The 24,166-nt window shown below is 45.1% G+C and overlaps 1 protein-coding gene and 1 long non-coding RNA gene across 2 annotated transcripts; both read left to right on the top strand.

The window, feature by feature from the left end:
* Window positions 1-175: 175 nt before the first annotated feature.
* Window positions 176-23,337, top strand: LOC125356360. Its single transcript, XR_007211880.1, has 3 exons — window positions 176-2,094; window positions 4,540-4,543; window positions 23,326-23,337. It is a non-coding gene; the product is annotated as an uncharacterized LOC125356360 (long non-coding RNA).
* On the top strand, window positions 6,002-17,964 carry Bola3 (bolA family member 3). The gene is made up of 4 exons (XM_048352770.1): window positions 6,002-6,162; window positions 8,370-8,493; window positions 11,800-11,888; window positions 17,715-17,964. The coding sequence occupies exons 1-4, from the start codon at window positions 6,109-6,111 to the stop codon at window positions 17,778-17,780; spliced, it is 333 nt and encodes a 110-aa protein (XP_048208727.1). The 5' UTR covers window positions 6,002-6,108; the 3' UTR covers window positions 17,781-17,964.
* Window positions 23,338-24,166: the final 829 nt, after the last annotated feature.

Below are 24,166 nucleotides of genomic sequence, written 5' to 3'. Positions count from 1 at the left end.
TGCCTCGTATACATGAAGCCCTGGGTTCAATTCCCCAGTACCACATATATGGAAAATGGCCAGAAGTGGCACTGTGGCTCAAGTGGCAGAGTGCAAGCCTTGAGCAAAAGGAAGCCAGGGACAGTGCTCAGGCCCGGAGTCCAAGCCCCAGGACTGGCAAAAAAAAAAATTATGTTTTTTACTGTGATTGACAGTTTGTATGAGTAGTAGGAATGCACTGATTTTATACCATTAAGAACAAAACCAGACTACAAGTAAAATAAAAACCTTTAAGGGCATACCTTAATAGGTTTTCTACCTATTCATAAGCAAGAGAGAGAAAGAGGGAGAGAGGGGGAAGAGAGAGGGAAAGAGTTAAAAGGAGACAAAATGGGAGAAGTAAGGTTAAAATCAAGTCCATTAATACTCAAAAGGATGGATTGAACCTACATAGGGATTTTATCTTGTTTTAAATGATGCATCAAAACTTGAACTTCTTTGTAATTGATAAAAGAATATTTCCCTTTAGTGAAGACTTGACTGTTTTTCATGCTTGAAATATGCCAGGCATAGGTTTCCTGGAAGACCTGTCAGACTGGCAGAACTTTAGTTTTGTGAGCTATGATTTTTGCAAAGCACTCACTATTGTCTTTTGATAAAGGTTAGATTTGGTAAGTGTTTTTTTTTAATTTATTTTTATTCCAGTAGACTATAAAGAATTGTGTAGAAGCCCCCATTTTTAATAACTCAATTTCAGAAAGCTCCTAAATATGCATGGAGTTGTAAAGGAACTATTTCATCTAATTTAGGCTAAAGCTTGAATTTAAGAGTGAATTCATCACTTAGGGAGAGGACAGCCACTCTTTCACATTTTATGATACATTCCAGCCCATGTTTTATGTTTATCCAAAGGTCTAAATGTCAGCTGTTCTGCACAATTAGGTTGATCATTTGCAAACAGGAAAGCCAGTTCCTAAGCTGCCACCTAGAAAATAATTATTTCATGGCCTTTCATTTTTAAGTCCTCAGGGAATGAAAATTTTCAACAGTGGTTGTACTATCATCCCTTATATTTCAGATATTCTGAAGTAGAGCTTCTCATTTCTTTCTATGTGTTTTCAATAATAGAAATCCTCTCTTTCCTCATGACTAGGACCCAACATGAACCAAAGACGGTTACATGCTAGGACAATAGTACAAATAGCCTATAAATGGAGTTAAAAGTTTGCTGGTAATTTACATTTGCAATGTCTTTTAGTTTTATTTCTGCCTTTTCTTTTTGCCTTTTTTGTTGTTATTAAGTAGTTGTACAAAGGGATTACAATTGCTTAAGTCAGGTTGAGTACAGTGTTTCTTGGTCAATGTCACTTCTTCATTAGTTCTTCCCCATTTTCCCTCCTGTCCCTACCCACAAGTTACGTAGTTCATTTTTTTAAACATAATGTACACTGAATATAACGACTGCATTTGCTCACCCTTCTGTCCATTTTTCTCCGTTTTGCTCCCCCAAACCTGTTTTCAATCTATGTATTTTTTTCTTTTTAAAAATGAGAATAGTTTCTCAAATCAGGCTGGCTTAAACAACAATGTACTCAAACAGTATATTATTTGTGAGAGGAGGAAGAGAAATGGAGGAAGGGAAGAGAATGGGAAAAGGATAGCACCTTGCTGGGTGGCTACAGAGCCACTCTTTGGTAAGCATTTGAAGGAATATGTGTCTTTATTTGCCTATTCCTAGGTTCTGCCTATTCTGCATCATTCCCTTCCCTTTACTCTCCTAAGAAATTGTCTCTCAGAATCTGATCCAGTCATACAGTCATAGGGTGGGTAGTGCTTACTAAATTATGAAATTAATCCTGTGGTGCTTTAATTTTCAGGCCTTTAAGAAATATTTATACTTCTTGTACTACAGTTTTTATATTGACAGCCAAATACATCATTTATTCTCCTTCACATTGTGAATAAAGTGATCATAGGCTTCCAACTAACACGGTATTATTTTTTAAGAGCTCTAGTTCAGACAGCTACTTACTAGAGAAATGCAGATCTGTCTTCTCCTTGACTGATAACGGAAGCAGAGTTTTTCTAGTAGTGCAGACACAAGGGCAGCTTTATGTGAGGCTGTCCCCTACCACTATGAAGCCTTGGCCAGGAAAACGTTGGCCTGCACCCCAAGCACTGAGCACCTTCAACAGGAGCAGTCTTCCTGCTGAGGTCAGGACAGTAAGTGGATTTGGATTGGTTTTACTACTGTAAAATTACATTGAACAGGGAAAGTAGTAGGCATATTCCTAGTTTCATAATCAGTTTTGATACTTCTGGACTGTAAAAGGCTTTGGAGGATAATATATCTGGCAGCAATTTTACTGAAGCATTGAAATTCACTTGGGTTTTCTCGTTAGATTTTATTTCAAGTATTCTGTAACTCCAAATGAATTACCAGTGTGTTACAGACTGATTGTAGAACATTGTTTGTTGTACATCAAAAATAGTTTGTTTAATTTAGTCTTAGTTACCACCTAAAATATTTTTGAATGTTCTTTACATAAAAATTTATGTTGTATTTTTAAACCTTTTGGGACTTTATCTATTTTTCTAAGTCAGTTAACTGTACTTTTCAAAATAAAAGTATTTTGTATCTACTTTTGTAATTTCATCAGAATAAAATATATTGAAAGCAGAAAATGACTAACATGTGTCTCAACACTTATTTAAATATTGAAATTGGAGATTTTTTCAGGTTTTACAGATTTTATGAAAATTTGAAAGGCTTTTTTCTCCTATCATTTTTATTTATTTATTTATATATTTTTTTTGGCCAGTCCTAGGCCGTGAACTCAGGGCCTGAGCACTGTCCCTGGCTTCTTTCTTTGCTCAAGGCTAGCAATCTGCCACTTGAGCCACAGCGCCACTTCTGGCCATTTTCTGTATATGTGGTGCTGAGGAATCGAACCCAGGGCCTCATGTATATGAGGCAAGCACTCTTGCCACTAGGCCATATTCCCAGCCCTCTCCTATCATTTTTATTTCCGGAATTTGAAGTATTATGAAAGATCAATAAATTAGCATAGATAATTGTTGGGAGGGACAGAGTCAGGATTTGAAGTATCACAGCCAAGAAAAAAATGTCCAGGTCATGCTTTGTACTGTTGTGCCAACTCGCGAAACCACCACCAAGAAGACCATCGAGACTCAGACATTCCGAAATGCAAAAGCAAGGCAAGACTTTATTCAAGCGGGCTGCGGCTCGGGCCTCGTCCTACCCACCAACACAGTGGAGGTTAGGAGGAAGTCTCGAGCTGCGATTACACAGGGCTTATAAAGGCAAAGAACAAGGTTACAACAATCAGGTGTTCAAGCAAGCAAGATTAGGACACAGGTACAAATCTGATTGGCTCAGGGTTCGATTCTAAAATGGGGTTCACATGGTAAAATGGGGCCCGACTTCAAAGTCTGGCACTTCAGTACCGTTGGCAGCAAATAACATGACTGCCTACACTGCTACTGCTGGCCACTAGGCTCAGCGTCCCTCAGTAGTGTCTCCTGGAAGCTAAATGCCTCTTCCATGTCATAAGTCAAGGATTTTTTTTCTGCCTAGCACCTTTTTGTGTGTGTGTGGGGGGGGGGGGGGGGAACCACGCTTGAAATAAATAAAATTGTTAAAAATTTAAAAAATTATACTTGAACAGTTATATTGGAACTAATTTGAAATCCTATGATTGGTGAGATTTTCTCTCAATCCTTTTGGTTTTTTTTTTTTTTGCCAGTCCTAGGGCTTGAGCTCAGGGCCTGAGCACTGTCCCTGGCTTCTTTCTTTGTGCTCAAGGGTAGCACGCTGCCATTTGAGCCACAGTGCCACTTCTGGCCTTTTCTGTATATGCAGTGCTGAGGAATCGAATCCAGGGCTTCATGTATACAATGCAAGCACTCTACCACTAGGCCATATTCCCAGCCCCCAATTTTTTTTTTTAAAGGATCAGATTCAAACTCAGGAAGCTCAGATTGTTCAGCTCTTGTCAGTTCTGCTCAGCAATCACAGTGCACAAGCTTTTGTCCTGTTCCATGTTGGGCTGTTGATAATAGATGACTAAATTAAAGTTGTGTCCTTGTGGAGCTTACAGAACTGCGGAAAAACACTTGAATATGCTAACAGGCTCTAAGGGAAATAAAAGTTGTGTATACTTTTTAGGCCCTGCTTTTCTTGTAAGGTGGTTAGTGATGGCTTCCAGAAGAGACAAGGCTGTGCCGACTAAAAAGATGGGTAATTACATAACCAAACACATGGTATATGTTGTGCAGGAAGGTTCCAGTAGTTTAGTATTTCTGAACAGTAGGTTTCAGCTGAGCAAACAGGTAAGGATTAAATCATGTGGAAGAAATTGGTTATTGCCTAGGGATTTTTTTTTCCAGTGCTGGGGCTTGAACTCAGGGCTTGGGCACTGTCCCTGAGCTTCTTTTGCTCAAGGGTAGGCACTTTACCCTTTGAGACACAGTGCCACTTCTGGCTTTTTCTATATATGTGGTTCTGAGGAATTGAACCCAGGGCTTCATGCATGGTAGGCAAGTACTCTACCACTAAGCCACATTCCCAGCCCACCTACGGATTTATTGATAGGGAGTCTGAGGGATTTTAAGTAGTAAATGTTTTCATTTTACATGAAAACAGCATTATGGAAACAATAAGAAAAGCAGGATGGGGCAAAGACCCAAATAGTTCAGCACCACAGAGTTATGTGGGTAGGTGTTAAATAATGGGGAAGGAGAAAATTGGTGTTAAAAAAAATATTACTTTCGATAAAGCAAATGAGTAATTCTGCAAATACTGATCTATGAACTTAAGCTGGGTTAGTTACAAGTTACAAACTCATCTGAATTTGATTTAGTGTTCATTCCAGTGTTGCTGGCTTCTTTGAATAAGCAATGTACAACCATCTGTCTTCTTTGAGCTTTGCTTTCTTTTGTGTCTGTTTCATTTCCAAACAGCTCTACTCACATGGTTGCCAGTAGTTTCAGCTTTCCTACTGGCTCAGATTATGTGGCCAGTCTTAAACCAATCACCATCTAGTTAACTAACACCTCGGTATGACCACTTTTAGAACTAGGGATGAGTCTGTCTCAATCAAACCATCTGGTTTGGACACCAAAGGGGGTTCACTGCTAGGAAAAATTTCCCATAGCTTTAATTGTATCATTGATACCAATAAGAAAGATTTATGAGCTGCTTCTAGTTAGACCTATAACTTTTAAGGAATCAAACAGAAGTAATCAAAAGGTGAAATGGTAAGGGCTGGAATCAATACTAGAATGAATGACTACTTTAAAGAAGGAATATGGATATGATCTATCCAGGTGAAATTTTGGAGATATTCACTGAATATGACAAAAAACTGATAAGTCCCACTAATAAATCCTGATTAATCAGGACTACATGCTGCAAATCAGTCCAGCCTAGAGAGAAAAGGCCTGGTTGAATTTTAGCCTTGACTTGTCTGTTTACTCCACATTTTCCCTACGTTCTCAGGACTCTTTTATATGTAGTGTCCAACGGCTCCTCAAATTCTGGCAAGTCCAAAACTAAATTTGTGGTGTCCTCCATCTGTTTTCATTGTTCAACTCTACAGGTCTGTCTTCATCTGCCATTTCAGTCCTGTATAGTCAGCCTCTTTCTCCCACCTCCACCCCCACCCCCCTCCTGAGGATGAACTCTGCACCTGAGCACTGTCTCTGAGCTCCTTTTGCTCAAGGCTAGCACTCTACCACTTGAGCCACAGCACCACTTCTGGCTTTTTCTGAAATTTAATTGGAGATGAGTCTTGCAGACTTTCCTGTCAGGGCTGGCTTCGAACCCTGATCCTCAGATCTCAGCCTCCTTCCTGAGTAGCTAGCCTCTTTGAGGTCGTGGCCCAGGAAACAGCCTCAGTCTGTCAGTGCTGCCTGTTCTGGGAGACTAGGCCTTGGGGGCGTGGCCGGGCGTACGGGGCGCGGCCGGGCTACGGGGCGTGGCCAGAAGGCCTAGCGGCCTCCAAGCAGCAGAGGGCGACCTTGTCGGCAACAGCGGCTTTCTGTCCTGGGCTCCACGTCTTTTCTGACCACACAGTGACCTCGGGCAGCGGGTCGCGTCGGCCGGGCATGGCGGCATGGTGCCCGGTCGTGTTAGTGCCTCTGCTCCGCGGGAGCCGCGGGGTGAGCGGCGGGGCCCGGGTCTGTTTTCCGCCGGGCAGAGTTGCGGGGGGACCTGGGGCCGGCGGCTGTCAGGGCTGGAGGACGCGGCCGGGCCAGGGCGGCCACGTTCCGTTCTCTCATTCCTTCCTTCCGTCCCCCCTTGGCCGACACGGGCGTGCGGGGGGGAGCCGGGCCCGGGCGCGCCCCGAAGGAGCTTCGAGCCGGTGGAGGCGGGACGCCCGCGGACTAGCATCTAGCCGGTCCACGTGCCGCCGGGGAGGAGCTTTTCAATTGTACTTTCGTTTCGTTTTTGCTTTACGGAGCGGGAAAACGCTGAGGTCTAGGCGTGGTGCTGAACCCTGGAAGGGTCGGAGTCCCGGGAAGGTCGGCCGGGCCTGCGAGCTTGACCCTCCAAAGCCTGCAGCCCGGAGGAGAAGCCCAGCCGAGGACACTCCCCGGGTTCCCTCCCAATCCCAATCCATCCTTCCTGGCTCATTCTTAGCCTCACTCGTTTCTTTCTTCTCTGGCCGCCCTATTGGTCTTCAGCCTGCAGCCCCTTCCTGTCACCTCCCCCAATGCTGGTGGTTAACTCCCCTCCCCCATAGGATGTTCGGTGTGGGCAATGGTCATCTGGGGATTTTGTCAGTCTGTTAACAGGGCTGCCTGCCCCACAGGTCCTCTAAGATGATAGGCTAGCCACCTCGTGACTGCGCATTTTTCTTGCCTTCTGATTACTGTGTTTGTCTCCTGAGACCCTGTTTTCAGAATAGTTCCACCCCCCCAACCTAGCAATCACACCCAGTGTCACAACATCAAGTTTCTGTCCTATTCGGCACACTTCCTGACTTGCATTTCAGCTACCTGCCAAATTTCTTTGCCTGTGTACCCAGTAGTCATGCTCCTACTCAGCCCATTCAGTGTTCCCCTTATCATGTGTTTTAGAGGGCCTGCTTTAAGGTCAGCTCGGGAGGTTGCTGTAGCTGGATAGGCTCCATCTTGGCCTTTAAGGCTAGTTGGTAAGAAAGCCATGCACACTGAGATTCTATAAGAGCCACCTGTTCTGAGCTATCAGGAGAGGCTTGAGGACAGGCAAGACTGAGAGGTGTTAAGGTACCAGCCCTGCTATTCTCCCATCTGCCCTCCCATGCTATCAGGGACCAGTCCTTGATTCCCTTCCCTCTCCCTAATGCCTGAACATCTGCCTAGCTGCATAGAGCATTTTTCTGTAGCTTACTTTGATGCTGAGGGCCCAGGTCACATGCCCTAATAAGTTCACAATCTCTAGCCTGTGGCATTCATGATCTGATTAGGCTTTCTGTTCAGCATGTGCTTAATCAGAAGCTCACTTGATTTTGACCTAAGGGTTGAAACACATTCTTTCTCAAGCACTGGCTTCCCAGGGTAGCCATCTGGGAAGGGGGTAGGGCATTGCCAATAGTGATTAATCAAAAAATATTCCTTCTTCATGTCATTTCATAGAATTCTGCGGCTTCTCCCCAGTGAGTGAGTACACCATGTTGAGAGCTGGGTTGGGCTGGGGAGTATGGTGTTAATCAGGCCTCAGGGCTAGGCGGAATTTAGCTTTACCAGTGCAGGGCAGTGAATGGTCAGTGCCTGGCTTAGCGGGGTAGGTGTGAGACGGGCTGCTTGGCCTCTCCCATAGCTGTGTCTTCCTGACAGATAGATCCAGCCTTGGGGACTATCCTTACGGCCTGTTTCCTAACCTATAAAACTAGCATCAAAATAGTGTCTCTCACAGCTTTGTCATAAACATCTCTTAAGTCTGAGGCCTTATTGTCTTTACAAGTATTTATAATTAGCTTCTTCCCTCTGCAAAAAACATGTATTCAGGGCTGGGAATGTGGCCTAGTGGCAAGAGTGCTCGCTTCCTATACATGAAGCCCTGGGTTTGATTCCTCAGCACCACATATATAGAAAAGGCCAGAAGTGGCGCTGTGGCTCAAGGGGTAGAGAGCTAGCTTTGAGCAAAAAGAAGCCAGGGACAGTGCTCAGGCCCTGAGTTCAAGCCCCAGGACTGGCAAAAAAAAAAAAAAAATCAATGTCCTAGAAAGCTATTACGCCATACCACACAGCTCCCTGACAGCCTGTGGCTCTGCTGGGAAGATCCCAAGGCCTGCCTTGCTGGGAAGTGGCCAGCAAGACTTGCACACTTGTCCAGGGGCAGCGTAATCTTGCTCTGCCACAACCCTTTTCTCTGTCTGTGACAGCTTCCTCTTCTCCACTGTGTCCATCGGATGTTTGCTTCCCAGACTGAGGGAGAGCTCAAAGTGACCCAGATTCTCAAAGAAAAGTTTCCTCGAGCCACAGCTATCAAAGTCACTGACATTTCAGGTAAGGCCTTCTCATCCTTGCCATTGTTGGTTGGAGCTTTTTAAGATCTTGCCTGTGGAGGGCCAGAGGGCAAAGAGTTTGAAGGAGGGAACTTGCTTCCAGAAGCTTCTCAGTGTATATTGCTTTCTGACAAATAGAACTCGGGCTCTCCCACCTGATGAGGTGAGGAAACATTAGAAAGAAATGGGACAGCCCCAGCTGTGGGGCTCAAGATGGCTGGCATGGCCCAGCTTGAGTGAGGACCCTCAGTCAATCAAAGCTCAGGTCTGTGGCCTCATTTGCCTCAACATGAACCTTCATCTAATCTCCCTATATTATTCTCACCCCAGAAGAGCAGAGCTAGAATAGGATCTCAGGCAAGTTTTGTCGACTCCCCTTTTTTCTTCATGAGGAGACAAACACAGAAAGGCAAAAGACCTCAGCCACTCCCAGGTTGGAGATAGAGGAGTCCGTAGAACCAGAACCAGGACTCAGGGCAAACTGTGTACTAAGCCTACCTACTACTGAGCCAAGCTCTGCCTTCCTTAGGAAGTTACTATACCTCTCAAGTTTAGACCAGCTCTGTGTCAGGTGCAGACTTGGGGATAAGTGTCTACACACGCAGCTGGAGGGAGATAGGCATTTATCCAGAAACACAGCAGAGCTGCATGCAGCTAGATAGACATTAGCCTGAATCCACACCCAGCTGCACTTAGTCATTCAGTGTTGACATGGGGGCCAGCTGCTTTCCCTAGATGCATATTATATGATCGGAAGAGCATTTAGAAATTGATTTCCTGAGGGGTCTCCAGGCATTGCTGACCTTTTTTTTTGCCAGTCCTGGGCCTTGGACTCAGGGCCTGAGCACTGTCCCTGGCTTCTTTTTGCTCAAGGTTAGCACTCTGCCACTTGAGCCACAGCGCCACTTCTGGCCATTTTCTATATATGTGGTGCTGGGGAATCGAACCCATGGCTTCATGTATATGAGGCGAGCACTTTTGCCACTAGGCCATATTCCAGCCCCATTGCTGATGTTTTGATGTCATTAAGTCTCAACCTGCCCCAGGCCTAGGGCAGACCTGGAAACTTGACCTTTAGTTTACCTCTACCTCATCCCAGACAAAATGTAAGAAGTCAGTGTGATACTATGTTTTATATATATATATATAATATATAGTATATATATTATATGTGTATATATGTATGTATGTATATGTGTATATATACATATATACATATGCACACACACACACACACACGCACACACACATACACACATATATGGTTTTTTGATCACAGGTCCTGGTTTACAACTCCTTCCCCAAGGCAGGCTAAGAAACTAGAATTTCTTTCCCAAGGCCGGTCATAGAAACTAATCTATGGTATAAGCTTTTAAATGTAGCATTGGAGAGGCTAAGGCAGTAGGATCACTGATTCAAAGCCAACCTGGACTACACAACACAACTGTCTAATATAAACTAATTCATTAATTTGAATCTTTCCTCACCTTTCTGTTTTGGAGCTGGCCATATAGAATTTCTCTGAATTAACACTTTTATTTCAGAAAAGATTCTGCACCATACCTTGGAATGCTGCACAGGAACCTGAAATTGTTTGCCTCAGTCTAAGAGCAGCCATGCCTATGAAACAGTTTCCATAAAAAACCAAAAGGGGGCTGGGGATATAGCCTAGTGGCAAGAGTGCCTGCCTCGGATACACGAGGCCCTAGGTTCGATTCCCCAGCACCACATATACAGAAAACGGCCAGAAGTGGCGCTGTGGCTCAAGTGGCAGAGTGCTAGCCTTGAGCGGGAAGAAGCCAGGGACAGTGCTCAGGCCCTGAGTCCAAGGCCCAGGACTGGCCAAAAAAAAAACCAAAAGGACGGGGTTCAGAGAATTCAGGGTAGCTAAATGCGTATAGATTGCTGGAGGGTGGTTGTCTAGAGAGGGCATAGAAGCTCCATACTTCTCCTATACACTTTGTTTTTAACATCTTTTACCATCAGTCAGTACACTTAAATGTTTTCTGCGAGTTCTCTGAGCCAAATGAACAGCTAATCCATCTCATAGAGGGAATTACAGGAACTCCTGTATAGTTCGTGGGTCAGAGCACAGAAACAGCCTGGAGCTTGTAACTGGCATTTATGACTGGGGAGATGGTGTCAGAACTGAATCGGCTTAACGGACACCCAGTTGGTAACTGATGCTGTTTGATTGGTGGCTGGTGGGGAGAAATGGCTCCACCTTGTGAGGTCACACATGTATACAAGGAGAAACTGTGATTGGTTGGTTTTCCTTCTCTGTTCTTAGTCACTGAGGGAGGAACCTTTGTGTAGTAAAAACATGAAATCCTAGAGCACACTGTAAGAGGAGTAAAAGTGTGTTGAGTAGTGCCTGTCATGTGGTGGCTAGTGTTCCCAGGGCCGAGGGCATTCTCCTGCCTGAGTCTCACACCAATGTGATAGGGGCATCATCAACCTCAGCAGCTCTCTAGCTTATCCAGCCAGGGCTTCACGGAGGTACCAGGGCTGTGGACCAGGAGGTTCAAAGTCAGCTCCGAGCATAGTAGGTTTACAGTGTCCCTGGCTCTCTTTGTTCCTTTCCATTTTGCATAGCATCATAGACACTTTTCAAAGCAAAGTGTAGGATATTTTTGCACTTTAAGAAAACTGATTGCAGATCCTTTGGGAGATGAAATACTGCAATTCAGCCCTCTCTATTCTGAATATGGTACTTTTGGGGCCCACTAAAATGACCTGCTCTACACCCCCCCCCCCACATTTTCCTTATGCTATTTCTTCCTTCCTGCCCATATGTAATGATCTGCATAGCACATTGACCTTGCAAAGAGGAGCACATGTGGGTGGAGGCAGTCTGCCAGGAAGTCACATATTGAAAGCCAGGATCCTTTTCTTCACTTCTTTAAAGTTTTTCTGTTTTCTTTTTCTTTTCATTTCATTTCTTTTCTTTAATTTTTTTTTTCTGGAGCCAATGTGGGGGCTTGAACTTGGGGCCTAGATGCTGTCTTTTAGCTATTACATTCAAGACTAATGCTCTACTACTTGAGCCACAGTTCCATTTCTGGCTTTTTGCTGTTGAATGGAGATATGAATCTTGCAGACTTTACTGCCCACACTGGGTTTGAACTGTAGCCCTCAGTTCTCAGTCTGCTGACTATCTAGGATTACAGGCATGAGCCACGGGTGCTTTTGTTTATGCTGAACAAGAATATATAGACCCCTTGGTTTGTATAGTACTTCAAGGCTAAACAGAACTGTGGCTACCATGCTTAATCATTGAAAGGCCTTTTACTCTTGTTTGTTTTAGGAGGCTGTGGGGCCATGTATGAAATTAAAATCGAATCCGAAGAATTTAAGGAGAAGAGGACTGTCCAGCAACACCAGATGGTTAATCAGGTCAGTGGAGGAACAACTCCTTGACCTCGGGTCTTCAGAGACCTGAGAAAAATAGCTGAGATTCTCTGGAATTAGATTGTGGGCAAATGTAGGTTTTACTCAAAATTGCACATAAGCTACTCACCCTGTAGTTACTTTGTAATTACTTGTATAATGCTATCAGTGTTTACTGTGTGTGTATGTGTGCATGTGAGTGTGTGCATGTGTGTGTGTATGTGTGTGCGCGCGCGTGTGCCAGTCCTGGGGCTTGAACTCAGAGCCTGGGCACTTTTCCTGAACTTTTTCACTCAAGGCTGGCACTGTACCACTTGAGCCATAGCTCCATTTCCAGCTTTTGGGTGGTTAATTGGGTTAATTGGAGATCAGAGCCTCATGGACTTTCCTGCCCAGGTTGGCTTTGAACCTAGCCTGAATCCTCAGTTCTCAGCCTTCTGTTCTGAATAGCTAGGATTACAGGCTTGAGTTACTGGCTTCTTCTTTTTTTTTTTCTTATTTTGGAGATAGATAGGATCTTGCCATGTAGCCAAGGTTGGCCTTGAACTCTTCAGTCCTCCTGCCTCGGACTCCTAAGAAATGGGATTATAGGCATATGCCACTATTCCCCATCCAGTGCTTTCTGTTGTCATATATTGAATAACATTTGTGAGCATGTTAAAAGATACATTTTTGTAGTTGGTGACTTTCTAAAAGAAAGCCTTTTTGTTTTTGGATCTGCCTACAGATTAATTAGTGCACAGCATGGCTAAGAATTACTATAACTGTCCCAACCCAGTGACAGAACATTTGGGGTCTGAAATGCCATGTTTAATCAGACAAAGTTCATACATTCCCCATGTTTAGTTTACTTGGGTTTTATATCAGTTTTGACTCTTTAAAAATTTTTTTATTGTAAAATTGATGTACAGAGGGGTTACAGTTACATAGTAAGATAATAAGTACATTTCTTGTTGAGCATTGTTACCCCCTCCCTCATTTTTCTTCTACTTTCCTCCCCCCCAACTCCTCCCTCCCCAAGTTGTAAAGTTTATTTCCAACATAATGTCTTGTGAGTATTGCTGTTGCATTGGCTCACCCTTTGTCCTTTGTCTCATCATTTTGTTATTCCCCTTCCCTTTCCCAAATTAGATAAACGTTTATATAAGTCACAAGGTACCAAAATAAAAAACAGTGACAGCAGGGGATAAACCAAAGGGAAAAAAATGAAAGAAAAAAATAACTTCACACAGTACATTAAAAACCACAACACAAAAAGCCTTCTTGTTTCCATATCATGGAGTTCATTTTGATTAGCATCATTTTATATGATCATATGTACATAGCTATTGAGCTATTGTGACCCTCTGCTGGGGCTGTCCTAGACATATACTAATTATTATTACAAATGAGGGAAACCATGGAGTCTGTCTTTCTTGGGGTCTGGCTTACTTCACTTAATATGATTTTTTCCAAGTCTTTCCATTTCTTTATGAATGGGGCCAGTTTTGGCTCTTATGGCCATAAATTCACCACGTTTGGCAATGTGTTTGACATCATTCTGAAAGGTCTTGTACATTGTGAGCTAATTTGATTTTTGTAAAGCATAGCTCTGGCTGTGAGGGTCTCAGTGACCCCTCATTCATTGAGTTCAAGTGTCCTGTGCTGCTGTTTAAGGACTCCCCACCCCTGCACACACCCCAGTCGCTCCCTGCTGGTCTCTCTTTGTACATCTAGTTGTTAACCCAAGTAGGATCTCCCACTAGGTTGTCCTTCCCCCAGCTCAAATGCTGTCCTGTCCTTGTGGCAGAGCATGGTGCTCCTCATCCTCTGACTCCTCCTTTCTGCTGCTAATGTTTCTGCCTTGTGTCCTGGATAACTATGCTGCTCTGTCTGTCTGTCGCTTTCTACCTGTCAGCCCTTTGTGGGCTGGTTGCCTTTCAGATTCACCTTTGCATTTCTCATGGTACTATCCTTTCACCTTGGACATGGCTCCCACAGCACTAAAGCCAGTGGATGGTCTGACAGGCAGGCTGGGGCAGGGCAGAACCACCTGGCTCCTCCAGATGCAATCCACATTGTCTCAGAGGTTAGAGTCCAGATAGGAGAGGCCAGAGAGGCACAGCTGATCCCCAGGCAGTGAGCCTTGGGTTTCGTTTTCAAATTATAGAGGCTGCCCAGCAGAACTGGACTCCAAGATGATACTAATTTGTATGCATCCCTTGGCCCAAAGTTACAGTTGCAAGATGTGGGTTCTGGAGTCCAAATCTGGGCTCTGGAAAGGGCTCTGGGCCCTTCTGACACTGGAATCTCCTCTCTAGCATCTCATTAAACAGCCCAACTCATTCCTGCTCTTCATTAGGAGTGGCTCTTGCTTTTCTGGGATCTGCTGACTTATGACATGAGGCTTGGCTTCTCCAAGGCCCCACAGTTCCTTGCTGCTCTGTGGAAATAACTCAGTGAGCAGAGCAATTGCTTGGGGCCAAGCCCCAGGGAGGTGGGATGAAGAGGACTTCCTGCCAGGAGCATTTCCCCTGCCCCATCCTGCTCTTGGGTGTGGTGGGAATGATGTGCTAGCTCTCCATTTGGACAGAGGTGGGATATACCTTCCTGATTCAACATTGCCTGAGGCAGCATACCCCCCCCCCCCCCACTTCTCCATCCAGGAGCTCAGCTGGCTCTTTGGAAAGGCACACGCATGGAAGGCAGTGGTCAGTAGCCATCATCCCCTCCCCTTCCTCCAGCTCATTTCCGTTCGTTGCCTCATCACCCTTCCTAAGGGTATGACTACCCACGTCTTCCCCCCCTCAGAGCCTATCAGTGGGTTTTCCAGTTGCCCAGAGTCAAATTCTAGCCTGGGATTTGTCATCTTTGATGTGATCTACCTGATTTGAGACGTTGCTTCCCTCGCAGGGGCCTTCTAGCCTCTCCTCACATGGCCAGGTGCCCTGTCCCTGCTGCCCATTCCACTCCGTGTCTGCCGCCTCCTTGGATTCTTCACTGCTCATCTCACTATGGTGGGGCGTCCTTCCTATGGTGGATGAGCTGCGCAGAGTGGCTCACAGGTCACAGCTCACAGCAGCATCACTGCCGGCCTCGAGTCCATTTTTGTGGGCTCTGTTACTTCTCTTAACTGCTTTGTGGCTATCCCCTGCTGTAACTCTGAGAGTGCACATTTACTGAGCTGCATCTGCTTACCCATGGTACTTTCACCAAGCCACTTCTCCCAAGCAGGGCCTCACTTTCCTCAGTTGTAAAGTGTGATCTCAGAGATGGGGATCCTCTGGGGCGTGCCTACACAGAGCAGGGTGGAGGTGTTGGGAGGTAGTGTGCAAGGCCTGTGGTGGCAAAGCTGGGGAGATTCTTTACTCCAAGCCTGTGAGCTGACTGCATGGCTAGCCCTCACTAGTCAAGGGGGTTTTTAAAGAATGAGAGGCTGGCTGTGGCCAGGCGCAAACACAAGGATGCCTCGAGGAGCACTCCAAGCAAGTGGCTCTTCACCAAGTAATGATGAGGCTTTTCCCAGCGACATTTGAGCTTGTCTGTAGAGTTGAATATAAGGACTTGGGGAGGAGGGGGTGCTGGAGGGGCAGCTCACTGACTCAGCTCAGCCGCAGCAGGACCAGTCAGGAATAGGAGAAACCAAATTTGGCCAGCACCTGGGTTGGTATATTGACTCTGTTACCTGCTTGCTTGATGATTTTGGACCAACAGTAGGGTCTTTTAAAATTTTTTAGCTCAAATGAGGGGGAAAAGATGATACTGTTTCTAATGCTACTTCCGTTTCTATAGCCCTGACCACATGTATTAAAGTTCTTTATGTTGTGAGAAACCAAGTAGCATAAGCAAACAAAAGGAGTTAGTTAGCTTATACATTGCTTTCTCGTATTCTCACTGAGTTTCAGCTTCTCCCGTGTACTGGCCTCATCTCTGTATGAGGTAGGCTTGCTCTCCTCGGTGGGGAGCAAAGCCATAGCCATCTCCAGTTGACATTATTTCAGCCTGGTGACCCAAGAGACAAGGTTCCATCTAAAAAATCCCAAAGTATATTCTGATTGGTTCAGTCTGGGTCACAGGTCATCCTTGAACTTCACAGGCTGGTTCAGTGGAGGGTACAGATCCAACTAGAAAAAGAACCACTCCCAAGAGAAAGGAGATCTGAGAAGCCTGGAAAATGTCCACCCCTGCTATGGCGATCAGCGTTTTGTTTAGTATAAGACTGTCTCCTTCGTACTGACTGTACACTTGAGCGCTCCGGGCCCCTCCAGTGCTGTGTCCTTTCTCTCTCTCAGCACTACAGGAGTTCAGTATCTCTGTAGAATTTTGTTTAGAGTTAAGACCAGACACTGTAGCCCCAACAAAATTCCTTTGTGACTTTATTGCCTGTTTTTCAGTTGAGGAATTTGTGTTGATTGGAATGATTTTAAAGAAAAGTTGCTCATTGTTTGAAATAGCAAACTGGGAAACTTAAATTCACTGGGGGACAGGTTGAAAAGTTACAGTACATCCATATGGTAGGCAGGCTGGTACAGAGAAGAGGGCATCTTGATACCTAATAAGGATTTCTAAGATAGTTAGAAAAAAAGCTAGATATAGAACTATGTTTAAAATGTTAATCATTGGGACCAATGGCTTAGTGCTTGCTTAGCATGAATGAAGCACTGGGTTTGAGTCCTCAATGCCACATAGATGGAAAAGCCAGAAGTGGCGCTGTGCTCAAGTGATAGAGTGCTAGCTTTGAGCAAAAGATGATCAGGGACAGTGATTAGGCCTTGAGTTCAAGCCCAGGGACTGGCAAAAAAAAAAAAAAGTTAACCATTTGTGTTTTATAAAGGTACTAAAGTAGAACATATGTTCATATTAGCTTGACTGTGCATTTTTATTTGTTTGTTTGTTTGTTTTTTGGCCAGTCCTGGGCCTTGGACTCAGGGCCTGAGCACTGTCCCTGGCTTCTTCCCGCTCAAGGCTAGCACTCTGCCACTTGAGCCACAGCGCCGCTTCTGGCCGTTTTCTGTATATGTGGTGCTGGGGAATCAAACCTAGGGCCTCGTGTATCCGAGGCAGGCACTCTTGCCACTAGGCTATATCCCCAGCCCTGACTGTGCATTTTTAAATCCCTGAAGATGTGCAAAGAACAAACAGCCATTCTCTGTTTGGGGATGGGAGTGGGAACTGGGGTTTGGAGGACAGGTATGGGAGAGTAATTTCACAGTATAACTGTATATTTTCTGATTTTTAAGACTTATAAGGTATTTCTTTTTTCTTCTTTTGAGACAGGGGATCACTATGTTGTCTTTCTTCAGCCTCTTAAATAGCTGGAACTTATAAGGCTTGTACACTGTGCCCAGCTTAAGGTTTTGTGGGGGGTTTTATGGTGTGTGTGTGTGTGCGTGCGCACGTGCTCTGAATTGGCACTCTTCCACTTGAGCCATGCCTCCAGCCCTTTTTGTTTTAGTTACTTTTCACATAGGATCTTATGTTTATGCCTAGGCTGGACATGAGCTGGAGCCTTCTATTTGTATTTCCCATATAGCTGGAATGACCGATGTGTACCACCATACTCAGCTTTTTTTGGGGGGGGGGGGTAGGATAAAGTCTCAAGTGTTTTTGGCCCTGGCTGGCCTTGAATCTTTATCTTTCTGGTCTCAGCCTCCTGAGTATGGGCATGGATTACACATGAGCCACTCACTATACCTGATTCCAGCCTAGATATTAGTGATTTTAAAAGATAAAAAATTATAAAGGAAAATTTACTTAAAGCACATGTAGTCCCTTTCTGATATAGAATTATATAAAATACTCTGTAATCAATATCAAATACAGAAAAAAAAATGATGATGTTCTCTTCCTCAGGCACTTAAAGAAGAAATCAAAGGGATGCACGGCTTGCGGATCTTTACCTCCATCCCCAAATGCTGACCACGCCCTGGCTGCAGAGATGCCACTGCCTGGAGCCCCATGCATGTCACTGGCAGCATTCTTTCTGAGGCATTTGCCAAAAAAATTATCTGCATTTGTTCATAGACATTTCTGTATTATAATTATAGAAAAGAAGCATTATCTATTTAGATGTTAATTAAAAGCTAGAGCCACTGTAACACTGTGAAGGGGTCATGAGTGGCGCTTCAGGTTCCTTTATTTTAGAAACTCTGGTCTGATGTGCTCTTCTCTGGATAGTTCTTGTCCTGCACCCAGAGACAGGAGGATGGACAGACTTTTGTCTTATGAAGAGGTTTTGTGTTTGTTATTTAGGTCACTATGTTTTGAGTTAAACTTTTATGCAGCAAAAGATAAAGAACATACTTGTGAGTTCCTGGAAGGACACGGGACATCTTATACTGACAGATTACTGAAGAGCCACACTTCAGATAGAACAAGAGCAAGGTTAGATGTTGGTAGCACACATCCACCAGGCCTCACTCCTCTCTCTAGATCAGCTTTATTGTTTCTTTCTGCATTGATGTCCATCATCATTAGATTTGATTATGAAATGTTTCCCAGAGGCTCACATATTGGAGGCTTGGCTCCAGCTGATGAGCTTTTGGGAAGTATTGAATACTGAAGGCTCTGACACAATCAATGGATTGACCTCTTGATGGAGTCATAGTATGTTATTCTTGGGAGGTGGTGGACAGTAGAAGATGGAGCCTGGTTGGAGGAAGTAGGTCACTGAGGAAGTGTCCTTAGGGCTCTGTCTTCCTGTATGTCTGACTCTGCTTCCTTTCAGTTAGGAGGTGAGCAGCTCTCCCCTGCACAAGCTTCCACTGCCATGGTATTTTTCCCAAGTACATGGAGCCAAGAAACCATGGACAGAACCTCTGAGACCCTGGAGCCAAAATAGGTCCTTCCTGCCTTAAGTGGTTTCATCAGATGTCCTTTTACAGGGACCTGAAAAGCTAATACAATTCTATAGTGGTGACAACTGCCAGGAGCTTTTTTTTTTTTTATATCTTAATGTCAAGCCACTAGAAGGGCAGATACTCCTTCAAAGTTACAGAGACAGCTCACGTGTGTGTGTGTGTGTGTGCGTGTGCGCACGCGCACACGTGCGCGTACCAGCCCTGGTGTATTGGTCCTGGGATTTGAACTTGGGGCCTGGGCACTGTCCCTAAGCTCTTTTGCTCAAGGCTAATGCTCTGCCACTTTGAACCACCGTGCCACATCTGGTTTTCTGGTGGTTAATTGGAGATAAGAGTCTTACAGATTTTTCTGCTTTAGCTGGCTTAGAACCTCGATCCTCAGATCTCAGCCTCCTGAGTAGCTAGGATGACAAGTGTGAACTACCAGCTTTTGGCCTGGAGTGTCCTTTCAAAAAAAATGGCACAGTTGTCCAGTGTAAAATGTAGTGTCCTAATGTAGGTACTTGCCGACTGAACCAGTCTGGGTGAAGGGTCCAGTCCACAGCCCTTCCCTCGAGGTCTCCTGGTGACCCTCACCCTAATTAGACCACCCCAAAAGTATTGTACTGGCTGGCTGACAACTCAGGAGAAGACTGGGGGCCACAGAGCCCCACTGAGGCATAGTGCTAAGTAGCCATGGGTCTCAACTTGTTTTCTAGAAAGTCCAAGCTGGGAAGAGGCAGTAAATGCAAGGGCAGCCAATCCATAGGCTAATGACTGACTGTGGCAAGTTCAAGGCAAACAAACCAGGACACATAATCGGGAAATTGGAAGAGAAGCTGCAGCTGAAACACTGGACTGAGGGATGCGAATTAGGGCCCACTGCCAGCTCAGGCTAAGAGGAAGCAGACTCCATGAAAGAAGGGGGCATGGAATCCTCAGTCTGGCTGCAAAGTAAATATTTCAAAATTACTAACATATGGGTCCCTGCCAGGTCTAAAGATCTGGTTAGGGATGGGGGGGGAGAGGAGAGGAGCTGATATAGAGACCACAAAAGTTGTGTTAAAGATGGGTTCTCAGGGGCTGGGGATATAGCCTAGTGGCAAGAGTGCCTGCCTCCTACACATGAAGCTCTCGGTTCGATTCCCCAGCACCACATATACAGAAAACGTCCAGAAGCGGCGCTGTGGCTCAAGTGGCAGAGTGCTAGCCTTGAGCGGGAAGAAGCCAGGGACAGTGCTCAGGCCCTGAGTCCAAGGCCCAGGACTGGCCAAAAAAAAAAAGATGGGTTCTCAGTATCATCACCTCTAACTCATTACAGCTCCATTAGGCAGGACCACTCTTGCCCTGGTACTGGCCCTGTCCACCCCCTTGTTCCTCCACAGAATTCCTGTGCACTGTCTCTCCCACCCATTTAGGGGGATTGTCACTTTCACACCATCGGAGGAAATACCTAACAATCTCATGCTCCTGATACAGTACTACCAATCTTAATTCTAGTGCCCCCTCCTTCCTCCTCCTTTGTCTTCATTGTTTACCTCCTCTTCCCTCTTCCTCTTTCCTGTCTTTCTCTTTCTCTCCCCTCAGGGTTGTAACTCTGGGCCTTTGCTTACTAGGAATATATGCTACCACTTGAGCCCTACCCTCAGCCTGTTTTTCTTGCATTGTTTTTAAAAATAGGGTCTCCATTTTATGACCAAGCTATTCTGGGCCTCAATCTTCCAATTTATGCTTCCTGCGTTGCTGGAATAACAGATGTGTATCACCATGGTTGTCTTTTATTTGCTGAGATGAGGTTTTGTAGACTTTTGCCTAGGCTAGTCTCAAACTATGATCCTTCAGATTTCAGCCTCCCAAATACGAAGATTATAGGTGTAGACCACTATTCCCAGCTCTGTTAACTATCTTAAGGTGTATACCACCGAGGTAACTCCATTTCTTCAACTGTGTCATAGTGTAATGAGTTTTCGTTTCACAGCTGGTTAATTGTTCACTCAGGCCTGAAGTGTTCAATCTTCTAGGAGACTCTGGAAAGGAATCTGACAAGTACAGGTTTTAGTCTCTGTGCGATTATATAATTGGGTTAAGAATTTTAAACTTCTACTGGAGAAACTAGTCATAACAGGAATTGGCTGGATAGCAGGGAAATACTCTGACAGGTTTTCATCCTGCATTGCTAAAAGTGGGCTGCTGAGATTAGTCTTGGCAAAACCTGGTCCTAATGAGGACCAGAGACCAGGAAAGAGATGGGCAGATCCAGGATTGCAGAAAGGAAACAGAACTGTGGTCCCGGGGGACAGCAAGACAGTGGATCCCTGTCATTTGTGCTAGGGGGAGGGAGCTTAAGGTTAGAACAAATATGACTTCATCTAAGTCGAACATGTCTGTTTGCCTCAAACTAACATCAAAGATGTTGAGCTCAGGAGGTACTGTTGGCACCTGGCTCCCTCATAAAACCATGCTAATGGTTTTGTCTAGAGTATATTGGGACTGGGGAAAACACACCCAGTTACTCGGGCAATCATGGTGGTTAACTCAGGGTTAATCATAGTTGTTGTTGTTGCCTAATGGTTTTGTCTAGAGTATTTTGGGACTGGGGAAAACACACCAGGTTACTCAGGGGCAATCATGGTGGTTAAGACTCAAGACAACTGCAGTTAGGTCAAGCAGAACCCTTCCAGATGCACAGCTGGAGTGAACTCTGCAGGCCCATCAGGCCAGGTTACCTGTGCTGGCCTGTCTCATGGACAATACTATTTGACCTCTGAGAGATGGGACTGGCCTCTGAAAGGAGATGATTTCCATGGTGAGCATGGTTCATGGAGGGCCTGGGTGGCCCCATGGTCTTTCCTAGGAATGGGAAAGCTTCCATTTCTAAAGGGTCTCTGTGTCCACCCAGCACGAGGAACAGGATAATTCAAATAATGGAAAAATATCAGTGTGGTGATTGCACAGAGCCCCACTTAAAGGGCTGATATATCGATTCTCACCCCCCCCCCCACTGCAGTGAGGCTTCAGAGCCTCCAACCTGCGTCTCTACCTTGTAGCTTAAGGGGGTCCCAGAGGTCCCTGGTGCTGAGGGTGCTGTCACCTGTGGGTGCCACATCAGAATGCCTGCAAGTGGGGAGGAATGGGGAAATTGTTAAGTCACAGTTCAGTGACTTAACAGCCCAGTAGGGTTTAATCACAATTGTGAACATTGGTTGGTTGCAGAAGGCTCTGAAGCTGGTTAACTGTGACAATCAATGAACTATGCTATAGCCAATTGCGTTTTCTATGCCTCACTTTCATTTTCCTATAATGTGACTGATCAAGGAATCTGCTTTGAGTGTAGAAGATGTCCAGTTAAGAAACTGTGGTTTGGTTTTGCTTTGTTCAAGTAGGCTTTACTAAATTAATAGGTGTCAGGGCTATTCCTTTTGACAGTCTAGGAATAAGCAAAGGGCCAGTTCTGTTGTTTCAGAGAGTTGGTCTTATTTCTGAGGTTGTAGCAAGATACCCTATCACAGTGAATTCAGAAGAGCACCTATATACTTTATGATTATTATTGGTGGTGGTGTCAGAGCCTTATACTTGCTAGGTAGATGCTCTACCACTTGAGCCACTTTGCCAGCCCTATTTGTGTTCATTCTTGTTTGAGATAGGGTCTCACTTTATTCCCTCCCTACCTCGCTCCCTCCCTTTCTTCTTTTTCTTTTTTGCTCAAGGCTAGAACTCTACCACTTGAACCACAGCTCCACTACTGGCTTTTTTTTTCTTGTTGCCTATTTGGAGATAAGAGTCTCATGGACTTTCTTGCATGACTGACTTCAAACTTCAATCCTCAAATCTCAGCCTCTTGAGTAGCTAGGATTACAGTTATGAGCCATTGGCACCTGGCTTCATGAACTACTTTTTTGCCTAAGCTAGCCATGCCCCCTAGGTAGCTAAGACAACAAGCTTGATCCATTGTACCTCGCTTTCAATGTTTAAAAAACTTTTTAGGCCAGATGCTGGTGGCTCACGCCTGTAATCCTAGCTACTCAGGAGGCTGAGATCTGAGGATCTTAGTTTGAAGCCAGCCTGGGCAGAAAAGTTCCTGTGAGACTCTTATTTCCAAAAAACAAAACCCCAAAACAGAAGTGGAGCGTTGGCTCAAAGTGGTAGAGTGCTAGCTAGCCCTGAGCAAAAAGATTAGAGACAGAGCCTAGGCCCTGAGTTCAAGCTCCACAATCAACAACAACAAGAAAAAAAAAACTTTTGACAATAAAGAAGAAAAAAAACTTTTTAGGAAAACATGTTTATTAGAAAGATGGAAAGGTTACAACAAAAAATGCCGGTAGTCTTGACTGGAAAGAAGCAATCAAATGTTCATATTGAAACTGTTAGGTTTTTAAAGTAGGTAGCCGGTAAAGGAGAACGCCATGCGGTATTCAGGCAGGAAAGAAAGTTTATTACCGAACTGCTGGCCTGTGGCCAAGATGATCCATGGCCGGAGAGAAGGGAGAGAGCGAGAGACCCCCACCCAGCCCTGCTTTATTTAGGGCAGGGGCAAGGGGTGTGGCCAGGTGGATTAGGAGGTGACCTCAGGGAAAGGGGAGGTAACTGCCTCCAAGTCTGCAGGTTACCCAGGTAACTGGGTGGAGACTTAATGAGGTGGGGGCATCTGTATGTAGCCCTCAGGGAGAGGACCTAACATTCTAGCCTTTTAATAGTTATGAAAAAGGACGAAGACTCTCTCTGGCTGCTTCCTGCTGACAAGGGGCGTCGGCATTAGGGGTAAAAGGCAGAAATGTGGCCTCTCCTGGAGAAGGTGAGCAGCAGGGTCCCTTGGTGGTAGATGCCAGTCCTTGAATGAAGCCTGGAAGAAGTCTCATGAGGCAGGGGATGGACAAAAAAAAAAAAAATTAAGGCAAAAGGAAGGGTTTAGGGCACAAAATTAAAAATTGGATGACTTGGACAGTTCTTATACTCAGGCATGGACATTAGATGGACAAGCTACTATCTCTTGATCCCCCGGCTCTGATTAATTTTGAAAGGGCGAGACAAAGTGACTCCATTTAGGATCTGACATAATTCTCCTCTTACCCCTCTCCATGATCCTTGTTCCCTGAACTGGCTGAGTCCCAGGGATCTAGGTGCTTGTTGCTGGGATGGCTTGTCCCTGATGGCATTCACAGGATTTGAACTCAGGGCCTGGGCACTGTCCCTGAGCACTTCTGCTCGAGGCTAGTACTCTACCACTTGAGCTCCACTTCCGGCATTTGGCTGGTTAGAGATCAGTCTCTTCAGCCATGCTTCCAGCCTGGCTCTTCGCTGGTTAGTTGGGAGATGGAGTTTGAGAGAGATTTTCAGCCCTGGCTGGCTTCGAACTGCAATCCAAGGAGTCTTTGTCACAAAAGCCCTTTTTGATTTCCAATCAAAACAACAAGGAGACCAAGGGGACTAGAGCTTACCTGTACCTTGTCAAGAACTGACCAAATACTT

The sequence above is a fragment of the Perognathus longimembris genome, chromosome 8 (assembly GCF_023159225.1).
Source record: "Perognathus longimembris pacificus isolate PPM17 chromosome 8, ASM2315922v1, whole genome shotgun sequence".
NCBI classification, from domain to species: Eukaryota; Metazoa; Chordata; class Mammalia; order Rodentia; family Heteromyidae; genus Perognathus; species Perognathus longimembris.
The sequence above is the reverse complement of the archived record's forward strand: the minus strand, read 5'-3'. Positions and strand labels throughout refer to the sequence as shown.